Genomic DNA, 10528 nt, shown 5'->3' on the forward strand with positions numbered 1-10528 from the left:
AAGAATTCTGGGGATCCTCAAATCATGTCCGTTTATTGTACATCGTGTAGCCAGTTTTGGTCAATTACTATTCATATTTAATTTTAAATAAAAATATTTAATATGATTTCTGATCACACGATATACGATGAACAAATACAATTTGAACATCTTCTGGATCCTCACAAAGAGGATCCGGAGAGATCTTCATCCTTCTTTCTCCCCCTCCCTCCCTACAATTAGGAGTAGTTGCACCATTATTGGGTTTTGACACTTGTCATGCATTTTGTGAAATATTTAGTCGTGATGAGGACGAAGTGGATCCAAGTCAAATGGAAGTGGCTTTGTTTTGTTCTATTTTTTTTAGTTCTGAAAAGGGAAAAGAAGAAAAGATGAGTTACCATATAAACAAGTGCGCATTCCAATATCAACACCAACATTCTCAATTGAAATTAATTATTGGGATGTTAATAATTGTTGCCGAAAATAGAAAGAAGGGTGAAAAAGTAAAAATGACAAGAATAACGGCTGTTTAATATTGACAGAAGAAAAAAAAAATGAGACCCACCAATTTTTTCCGTCTCATCTCATCAGCCGAGTAGCGTCCGTCTGATGAGGGATGAGCACCGCAACGAGAGAGAAAAGAAAAAAGAATATAGGGAATTTTATTTCGGGAATAGAGTGCCATTAAAAACTCGATTAGTATCCAAGGAATGAAAAAAGAAAAAAAAAGAAGGGAGAGAGAAAGCGACTGAATGGGCGATAGAGATATAATAAGAAGAAGGAAGAGGATACACAAAGTCGAAAGTTGCATAGCGGTTTTCAGTTTTCCAGTTTTCAACTTCCACCAATTCCCCCCTTTGTCAATTCTGTGTTGAGCGAGTGATAGTTAATTAAGAAAGAGGAGAATATAACAAAGTAAAGTATAAACAAAGGGCCTCCCACTGGATTTGATTTTTATTTAGTATATTTATATAAGGAATTTCCATTTTCCAAATTTCCAATACCCTTCTCAGTCCTCTCCTCACCTGTTTGTTTGGCTCTTTCTTCTCTGGACTCCGGACGACTCTACTCCTACATCAACAAAGGCAGTCTGGGCTTTTCCTCCTTGTAATATCTTTCAAGGTCTGTTGGCCTCTCTGTGATCTATCTCTCTCCAGACTGCGGACACCAAATAAGCTTAAAGCTGAAAGCTTCTTAAAGGCTAAAGGCGGTAATTGTGGGGTGTCCACCAACTTGCAAACTCGATCCAAAGTTTCTGCCTTTATGTTAATTGGTAAGTATTCTCGCCTTCTCACCCAATCAATTATTCAATTGCTTCCAATTGCTTGGATTGGAGCCTTGGGAGACTTTGGAGTCCCTTCAAGCTCGATGGTTTGAGGTTTAAAGCTTGAAGCCTGAATTCTGGGTTGTAATATAATTTAACTTAATCGAATTCTTTGCTCCAGTTGTTGCTTGTTTCTGCTTGTTTGTTTGGACACCCTTTCTTTCCTCACAATCCTCAGCTCAAGTTCACTGATTCGTGAGAGGAGGGGTTGCTTAGGTTACTCCAATTACCAAATACGAAATGCCTTCCTTTCCTTTCCTCCAGTCCAGTAGAGTATTTGTAGTACAATTGTTGGATTGCTTTACTTTCACATTTAACATTTCATTCAATGGACGGGCAAACGTATGCATATGCAAATGCAATTGTGCAATTGTGCAATTGGTTGCACGAGAAATCACCCCCTTCTTTCTCTTTCTCTTTCTCTTTCATCTCTTGTCCAGCGACAGCGCCAACGCTAACGCCATGCCCCCCTCATGCCTTTCATGTGATTCATTCTCTTCCCTTTTCACAAAAAAACTAACTAATTTTTCTTTCTTTTAGCGCCTGTAATTCTGCTGTTTCATTTTTCTTTTTGCTGCAGAAAAAACCACAACGCTTGACGAATCACTCACCCTTCCTATAACAGACAAGGTTTGTTTTTTATTTCATCAATTTTACCCAACTCATTTATTTCTTTACATACTACTACGTGACGCTCCCTCCCTGCACACGTGGTCTACCTTTGGAAAGTACATAGATATGTATATAGATACATAAATATGTATAATAGTTTTTAATACCAATTGAGAAAAATTAATATCTCAATCTCAAAGACAGAGAGAGTTCTAGTCAAGCCATTTGGGTGTCACTCGTGAATAACAACCTACTACTTGTGCACTTTGGTGGTTGACATTTAATTATGCCTTGCTTGCTGTTTATGTTTCACCTCCTTGTGATGCCCATCTTCATCCTTTGGTCTATAATATTTGAACAATCTTCGTTTCTGGTTCATATGCATGCATTTCTGAATTCACCACTGTTGTATGTGTGAGAGAGAGTTTGTCTTCAATAAGTTGCAAATTCATATACATAGAGAATCGTATGCATGTGTCTATATACATAGCCTCAACTGTGCCGATGCTGATTGACTAAAGTTTGTTTGGGTAGCAGATATAGTCAGTCTTAGGATATGGGATGCCTGGTCTCAACACCGAAAGATACACTAGGAAATAGGAGAAGGCCCGCAAACATTGGGGAAGTCTCTGTCTATGTCCCTGGTTTGCGAATCCCTAAACCTGTTGATTTCTCTCAGTCACTTGGTGATCACTTGTCCAAGAGTTTAGTGGAACGCCTATCTGCATTAAGGACTCGCATAGTTGTGATGGCTGCCCAAGAAGGTCCGACAATTACCAGAACGAAGAGAAGAGCTGCTACTCAACATGGTTTGTCATAGACACAAGCTTGTTGATTTTTCCAAATGATATCTGAAATCAGATATTTCTTTATCTGAATGATTCTTGTTCTCAGGTGGTTCAACATTGGCCGATCTTCAGCAGGCTCTCGAGGATTACTTGCCTGTCCTTTTGGGATTAATGAAAGATGGTAAATCATGATCTCATGCCATCTCATTAATTGTATCCACAAGTTTTAGTAAACCCTAAAGGTGTTTCTTATTTCTATTGTGAAGGAAGCCAGCTACACCACAAGGTTCAATTTTTGTGGGTAAATCAAGAGGATGATGCAGAGGTGGGCATGTAGGAGCGCTCTTAAAACTCATATTTCTCTGTTGTGCATATTATAGTTTTTGCTTTCCCTATTTGGTCGTTCCTCAAATGGTGTTCAGATTCCATGATATTGTAAAGGGAACCTGGCTTAATTTGAATGAATGATTTTTCAGGAAACAGCTATGTCTAACGCATGGTACGAGGTGCTGTCGATTTTGCACTTAATGGCAATGCTAGCATTATCACAAGCTAACTTGTTACTTCTTCCAAGAACATCTGCTGATGGTTATCAGCCAAAAGTAACAGAAGGTAGGCATTATCGCATGAAAACTGAGCTATAGACAATTAAATCATGTTGTCTTTTGAATTTTATCAACTCAATTATTATCCTACTATTGCTTGTTGAGTTAACGAGAAAAGTTGTGTTGCCAATGCTTTCTGGAATGAGTACACCTTTAATGGTGATGAAGTCCTCTCTTTAGAGTTTTGAAGAGAGCTTAGTGCTATAGCTCGAAACTGTCGCCTGAATTTAGGAACCAGAAACAGTAAGTTTTGGGTGAAACCTTGTATGGTTGACTAGGAACTAAATGAAAAATAGTAGACATTGGAAAACCGGAGATACGGACAAATTCATTAGATTATGTCATTAAACCCTTAAAAGCAGGATGCTGATATGTAAAGAATTCACTAAGGCGAGTGAAAAATGGATTTTCTGATCCATATACTTAAATCGAGATTCTTGTGTTTGATATTTCGTACTAAGTTCTATGTATCACCTGTTTATATTATATAATCAGAAATATTGTTTTCGTTAGACGTCTAAAGAAAATTAACAAAACCTGTGCATGCAGTAGTTGTCGTCGGTCTACCTTTAGGTTTGTATATTGCCAAGTTTTTCATTTGGTTGTGCCTTGCATGGCTTTTTCTTTTTCATTGGTCATACTATGAAGGTTCCATTGTTTTACTTGTTGCTACAGAGAGTAGACGAGCTTCCATTGATATTTTCCTGAAGGCAGCAGGATACCTTGATTGTGCAGTCCGACATGTTCTTCCACAGTTGCCTACTGAGCTCAAGTTTGTATCAGTTTAAAAATTGCCTGATTTTAACTTTCTGCTTGTTATCATGTTCCTAATGCTGTTATTTATAATCTTTTGACTATTGCTTGATTGCAGGACAAACCTGCCAGTTGACTTAGCAGAAGGAGTTCTTCGAGCGCTTTGCCTACAAGCATTAGGACAGGTAGTACCTTTACTTAAATGGACCGATCTGGTAAATGTTGCATTTTATATTTCAGGCTTCATGCTTCTGAAACGCCATCTTATTTATAAAACATAAATATTGCAGTCAGGCCTTGTGAACCTATCCTGCTTAATGGGCACAAAGGGTACAAGTGCAATAAGTTTGGTTTTCATTCATCTTTTTTTTTCTTTTTTGACATCTCATAAGGTCCAACTTATCCTGAAAATGAAATTAAGCTGGAAGGGTCTTCTGAAAATTATCTTTTGCTGACCCTTTTTCGCACTTCCACCATCTCATGTAGGGTGTTGATATTCAACTTGGAATGGCAATTGATAGCACAAAAGCCACACTTGCAGTGAAGCGAAGGCTTGCATGTGAAATGGTAAAGTATTGGCAACAGGTAAGAATTTATCATCATTGCCGGTTTGATCTTGTCAATTAGTAATATCATTTAATGTCTGGGATTTGTGTAATAAATTTTCCATGCCTCCATTGTGTCCCTATTTCTGTTCATCTCCTTTGGCTGTAGTACATATATTCAAAATGTGCAATTTGAATTTGGACCATTGTAAATTGAGTTGGAAAGAGGAAACATTAGTCAGCCCCGAATAGCATCAGTTTAGGGTCTGAATTTAGATATTCTAGATTAACAGACCATTAGAATGATCCTAAAACTGCGTTGTGAGTACATGATGGATTCCATCCATGGTAAGATGAAAAAACTAAAAATGATTACAAAGATGCACCCTCTGAATACTCCAAACATGAGGATCTAACCTCCAGTCTCTGCGTTTGTCTAAAATCATATTTTTTTTATCAGTATTCTTTTTATTCTGAATCCAATTTTTTGCTACATTCTTAGGTTTTCCTTTTGCCTTTCCCGACATTGAGTAATTTTGGCTGTTCTCTATTCGGAGTAGTTGTGAGAAGTTCCTTTATATTTCATATCAGCTACATGTCATATATAGGTCATTAATTCTTACGGTTCACTATGTTTCTCATGATTACACTCGTCATCCGAGCACATTATATGTTTGGTGAATCACATGGTGATCCTGATTCCTGAACGCTTTCATTCTGCCATTTATTTGCAGGCTCAAGATAACCTTATGAACCTTCCCTTATTAAATGGTTGGGGTGAAAAGCATCGGCTCTTTGTGAAGTGGAAATATGTTGAGGCAAAGGTATCTTGCACTTTCTGCGTGTCCTTTTTTATGCTCTTACTACTATCCTTATTTAAACTTATGAGTTCCTTCCTCAACGCCCCTCCCCCTCTTTCCCAAAGATAGCATATTTAAACCAATGAGTTCCTTCCTCAACGCCATAGTATTTATGAGAGTAATAAGAAAACCAAAAGCATGATTTATCCTTCTGAAGGGAAAATAATGGACTTGTTGTGATTCCTCTAGAAAGCAAAGCACACTTGTAGTTTTCTAAAAAAGATATCAGGTTGGTCATATGTATTTTCTACTTTGGGGATTACTTGCTCATTTGGTTTGTCCTCCCTTGTATTAGATTGTGTGCATGCAGATTTTGATACGCTATTGCCTTTTCTGAATGAGTAACTGCCAAACGAAAGTATCTTGAACTATTCATGAAGAATATTGTATTTCATTCTTTCGAGTTGATCTCACTGATAGAGAGGGGGCTTATGCCGCTAATGTAGAATATTTGTTTTCATTACGATTGAAGTTTGTGTTCTGGACAGCTGACCAAGGTTCTTTGAATTTTAACCTTCCCATTTTAACCAGGCTGCTGCATATTACTATCATGGTTTGATCCTTGATGAGGGTAACACAGAAAAATTTCATGGGATGGCTGTAGCTGCCTTGCAAGCAGCAGATGAGTATTTTAAAGAAAGTAGGAAGGCATGCGACGCATTTAACGCTGCTCCCCCTTTGTCGAGGTAGGGAGAGGCTCTATTTGCACATTCATTTTACTGATTTCAATGGATGCCATCTAGCAGATTATCTGCTGTTTTTCTAGGGGCAATAAAGTATGTGCTGTAGCCGCAATTTGTTTATCCTCTCTCCTTATCACCATTAGTGTCAAACTCAAACTTGTACAAGGACAAACCTAAAATCGTCATCAGTATGAGATTTGCAACTTTAGGCCATTAAAATATCTACTCTAGAGTCATTAATATGGAGTCCATTCTCTAGATATTAGCAAAGAGTAATCTACAGGCCCTTCTTGAAAATTGTGCGTCTCGTATGTAGCATTGGTTGTTTCAAGGTTGAAATGTTCATTATCTGATCAGTTTTCTAGTACTTTTCACTTGTTCCTTTAATTAGCAAGTGCTTATTTAATACACATTATGCAGAAATCCACCGCTCTGGGGAACCATGAAGTATCTATCTGAGAAAATTCCTAAAGATACTTCAAGCAAAGTGCGGATAAACCGTGATCTGTACTCACACGAAAAGTATGTCCTGCCTCAGAGAACTATTACTAATAGTATTTTGTTTATGTCTAAGTGCAATTCCTTTTCACTCTTGGCACCCCTAATTGCAATCTCAATGTTCTTGGTTGATGATACGTAGAACAAACCCTTGGCAATAATTAATGTATGGTTTTGGATACTTCAACTGCAGAATCATGGAGACAGCGCCAACATTGCCCGATTTTGCATTGGCCTTGAAACCGGATGAATTCCAACTTCCTCCAGTAGACCCCTCTTGGAACATGGAGCACATGAATAAGGGTTCCAACCAGCTCTAATGACAGAATATAAGCCATATACAAGAATACTTTTGTGCATTACAGAGTACGAGTCCAGAAGCGTGGATGGCCATTCAAAACCGGATGGATTATTCTTCAATCGCTGTGCATCCATTTTCCCTTATAAATTTCTTTTGTTCCTTCCCCCTTGCGTAATTTACTTTTGATAGAGCCTTGTATAAGTCTCCCCTCTGTTGTGTGTAAGTTGTTAATTGACTGCTTCAGGGAAAGAGCTGAATGGTTTGTTTGCAAATTAACAAAAATGGGGTGTTTGCCCATCAAAGTTAATCCAGTACGAATATGATTGTCCATCGCTTTCATTTCATACAAAAGCATTCCAAAAATTTGTATTTACAGCCTCGTTTTGCTGGCTGGAAGTTGGATGTCACGTTGGACATGGAATCCGAGAGGGTCTTGGGTACGTTTCAATCCACAACTGTGCACGTGCTGCCCTATAATTTCTCCTCTAGGTGGAGGTGGTAGCTGTAACCAAGATTTCTCCTGTAATCTTTTCATCAACAGAACAAGGATAATCAAGCACAACATCACACGCTGTGGCTCCAAAAGGTCGGAATTTCAAACGTGGAACTGCAGCAGGCCATTCTGTCTAAGGTGTTGATAGCTCAAGAATACATTCATCGATAAATAAATCTAAAAGAAGCTGACTTCCAAGTCGCTACTTGCATACAGGTAGCGAGTCTATTGACACCTTTTTGTTGTCAGGCGAAAATACAAGAATTCATTCAGTTTCAACAAAAGCACAGCACAGAGTTTATCATCAATAGTAAAACTAAAAGAAGCTGATTTCCAAGTCGAGTTCAATTCGAAGAGCTTGTGTGATTTTCTTTCCTTTTTCCCCTTTTGTTTTTCCGGTGCCAAGGTTAGGAAAAATCAATTCTAGTCTTCACCATTTCTGCCATCTCCATCCAATTGCTTTTGCTTCTCCTGTTCCTCTGCTAAAAACAAAAAAATTTGAACAGAAAGAGAAAACCAGTGAGTTCAATATGACTAGACCTAGGACTCTTAGGTACAGCCAACGGAATAAGCATTTGATTTTCATTGTCAAAGGTGATAGATTTAGTTAAAGTGTAAAGTGATGCAGTTCCTTGAAACCTTCATACCATTTCCTAACCAAATTCAATGTTAGTCTCTTACTTTGTAAGGCAAGCACATCAAGGAAAACACTTGATCTTTTAAATGCAGAGGGCCAAATTGAGGCTCCAATTATGGTTCCGAAACTGTTTACTTCCAGACAACGCAACCGAATATCCAATGGGACACAGTGTGAGATGGATATAATTTTCCATAATTTCCCAGTGGGTGAAGCATGAACCATTAAAGTAATAATGGCCAGGAAAGTAACAGTACAAGTTATGAAGAGATCAACTGCTTTATTTCTGAAAAAACATGGCAACGGTTTTTGAAACTTATGGCACGCCTTCTAACCAATCCATTTAAGAAAAGATTTGTCATGATTTCCATTCTGTTAAATGTAGCTTTAAAGGGTAATGGTTAATTAGAAAATGGTAACACGGTAACACCATACCCATAAGTTTAAGCATTGCCTTTTGGGTTCGCTTTTCAAGCTTATCAAGCCTCTTCTGCACATCCCTGCGAAGTTCCCAGTTTGGTTTTTTAGGAGCAATATTCACAAACGGGTCCTGAACGTTGATCCATAATTAGCATAAAGCGACATAAGGAACAATCCTTTTGAAAAGCACAGAAGCTAGTGATTAACTGAATAAGAGACTGGGTCTCGAAATTTAGAAGTAACCAAGTACCTCTTTCTTCTCTGATGGAGGTGGTACTCCTGCAACAGGGTCTTCAAACTTTGGCAGCACTGGTGGAACAAGCTTTCCCTCCTGAAGCTGCTTATCATGAGGAACATAGTTTCGGAATTTCATGTTGGTATTACTGCACAAATTTACACTTTAAAGTTAAAGCATCAAATTTTTTTTTATCCTATAAACTTAAAGACCATGAGAACAGAACGATACCTATGTATCATAAAAAATAACAATAATAATAATGAAAAGCATCCTGACATGGGCCTTCTAATATAAATCAAATATCTCACAACGATAAACAAATACAGCCATGAAATGAATTCAAATGCTACTAGAAGTGAAGATAATAGATTATGAAAAAAAAATGGAAGCAGAAGTCTCATATGTGTATGACAATATCTACTTCCAAAAATTAATACCGCTGCCCATTTTGGGGATTATTTCAGATTTACTTTTGTCCTTACCCTAAAGATCTTGTGCTCATGATTAAACTACACAATCCATAGTTATGTTATCCCCCCACATGCATACCTTGTGCTTGTTGAAAAACATGAAATATTAAACGCAAACAAAACCGTTTAGCATCATCTCTAATGACACGTGCGAATAAATACTGAGCAAGTACGGATTGCAAAAATTGTGGGCAAATAACTAAATATTGTTCACATATATCAACCCACAAACTTGTGAATTTGAAAGGAGGAGGTGTTGCGCAACACCTTCAGGGCATTCAGACGAAAAAATTAACATAATACTTGAATAAGACTAATGAGGAAATGGAGGATAGGTAAGGGATACTAACATACAAAACATGAATCGGATGTACTCACGTTTCGTCACTAATTGCATTGCTTTCATTAGTGTTATCGTGAACTTGTGCGGAATCCTCATCTGGAGTGTTTAACAGTTCCTGAGCTGCTTTAAGAGCTCTTAGCCTCTCTTGACGTGCTGCGACTGCTTGTTCAATGGAGTCCTCTTCAGCGGCCATGGCTTCGCCTATGCTATACAAATGAGGGAGAAACAGTCAAACATATAACAGATGAAATGACATTTAAAAAAAATATATATTGGCTTAGCACAAAAGAAATTAAAATAATTCAGACGATTGTTAGAATTTACACCAGACTATCCTATCCAGCATGATATTCCTAATCTTTAATCTTTAATCACAAAGGGATATTAATTAAAGGTTATGCCCAAAAGATGCGAAAAAGGTAATTTGTAATAACAACTGGTTCAAAAAAAAGCCCTAGGCTGGGCTGGTTGGGCAGACAAAGGGAAGAATACAACAGAAGCATGTTTTTCGAACACTCTAAATACGAATCTAATTAGGAAAAAAGGCTAGGGCGTTTCAATTGAAAAACGAAGAGAAATCAGCAGCAGATATAATAATAATAGGATTGACCGAAGGTGCGAGTAGAAGATGGAATACCGGAGAAGACGAAGAGAAGGTCCCTGACCCGTCGTCTGCAATGCACTTTTAACGCTCACTTTGGAATGGAATGGAAGAATTGAGAATTTGAGAGGGTGGAGAAACAAAAGATGTGGAAAAAGAAAGATAGAGCCCGACCACACCACAGCATTGAGATTAATGGGCTTCTTTTCGTGTTGCATGAGTTGGGCCAGGTGAGATAAATGGGCTTCTGCTGAGCGAGCCACGTATTTAAAAACGAGTTGGGTCTGCCTTGCGTGCCCCGTATGTATTGTAAGTATTGTCTCCCTCATTTGCATACCAAAGGCGAAGCAGCTTATAACTCACAATTGATGTCAA

The 10528-nt window shown here is 38.0% G+C and overlaps 2 protein-coding genes across 3 annotated transcripts; one reads left to right on the forward strand and one right to left on the reverse strand.

The window, feature by feature from the left end:
- Nucleotides 1-675: 675 nt before the first annotated feature.
- On the forward strand, nucleotides 676-7279 carry LOC137710289 (uncharacterized). Of its 2 annotated transcripts, XM_068449220.1 has the most exons (13): nucleotides 677-1255; nucleotides 1887-1936; nucleotides 2456-2727; nucleotides 2813-2887; nucleotides 2973-3031; nucleotides 3183-3318; nucleotides 3987-4083; nucleotides 4183-4249; nucleotides 4551-4649; nucleotides 5344-5433; nucleotides 6001-6155; nucleotides 6573-6674; nucleotides 6844-7279. In XM_068449220.1, the coding sequence occupies exons 3-13, from the start codon at nucleotides 2475-2477 to the stop codon at nucleotides 6968-6970; spliced, it is 1260 nt and encodes a 419-aa protein (XP_068305321.1). In that variant the 5' UTR covers nucleotides 677-1255; nucleotides 1887-1936; nucleotides 2456-2474; the 3' UTR covers nucleotides 6971-7279. The 2 variants fall into 2 exon arrangements, with proteins under 2 accessions (XP_068305322.1, XP_068305321.1); XM_068449221.1 differs by lacking the exon at nucleotides 1887-1936 and having other exon boundaries at nucleotides 676-1255.
- Nucleotides 7280-7610: 331 nt separating this feature from the next.
- Nucleotides 7611-10321, reverse strand: LOC137710290 (uncharacterized). The gene is made up of 6 exons (XM_068449222.1): nucleotides 10190-10321; nucleotides 9588-9758; nucleotides 8752-8884; nucleotides 8517-8631; nucleotides 7738-7926; nucleotides 7611-7669 (listed from the first exon to the last, which is right to left on the reverse strand). Exons 2-5 carry the CDS (start codon nucleotides 9743-9745, stop codon nucleotides 7868-7870), a joined length of 465 nt encoding a protein of 154 aa, XP_068305323.1. The 5' UTR covers nucleotides 9746-9758; nucleotides 10190-10321; the 3' UTR covers nucleotides 7611-7669; nucleotides 7738-7867.
- Between the last annotated feature and the right edge of the window lie 207 nt (nucleotides 10322-10528).

The sequence above is a fragment of the Pyrus communis genome, chromosome 12 (assembly GCF_963583255.1).
Source record: "Pyrus communis chromosome 12, drPyrComm1.1, whole genome shotgun sequence".
In the NCBI taxonomy this organism is placed as follows: domain Eukaryota; kingdom Viridiplantae; phylum Streptophyta; class Magnoliopsida; order Rosales; family Rosaceae; genus Pyrus; species Pyrus communis.

Coding starts and splice junctions, on each gene's coding strand:
- LOC137710290 (XM_068449222.1), bottom strand. CDS start 9,745: ATGGCCGCTGAAGAGGACTCCATTGAACAAGCAGTCGCAGCACGTCAA. Junction 8,632..8,751: donor CTCCATCAGAGAAGAAAGAG/GTACTTGGTTAC, acceptor ATCAACGTTCAG/GACCCGTTTGTGAATATTGC. Junction 7,927..8,516: donor GGCAATGCTTAAACTTATGG/GTATGGTGTTAC, acceptor TTTTGTTTTTAG/CAGAGGAACAGGAGAAGCAA.
- LOC137710289 (XM_068449221.1), top strand. CDS start 2,475: ATGGGATGCCTGGTCTCAACACCGAAAGATACACTAGGAAATAGGAGA. Junction 2,888..2,972: donor TTTGGGATTAATGAAAGATG/GTAAATCATGAT, acceptor TCTATTGTGAAG/GAAGCCAGCTACACCACAAG. Junction 6,156..6,572: donor GCTGCTCCCCCTTTGTCGAG/GTAGGGAGAGGC, acceptor CACATTATGCAG/AAATCCACCGCTCTGGGGAA.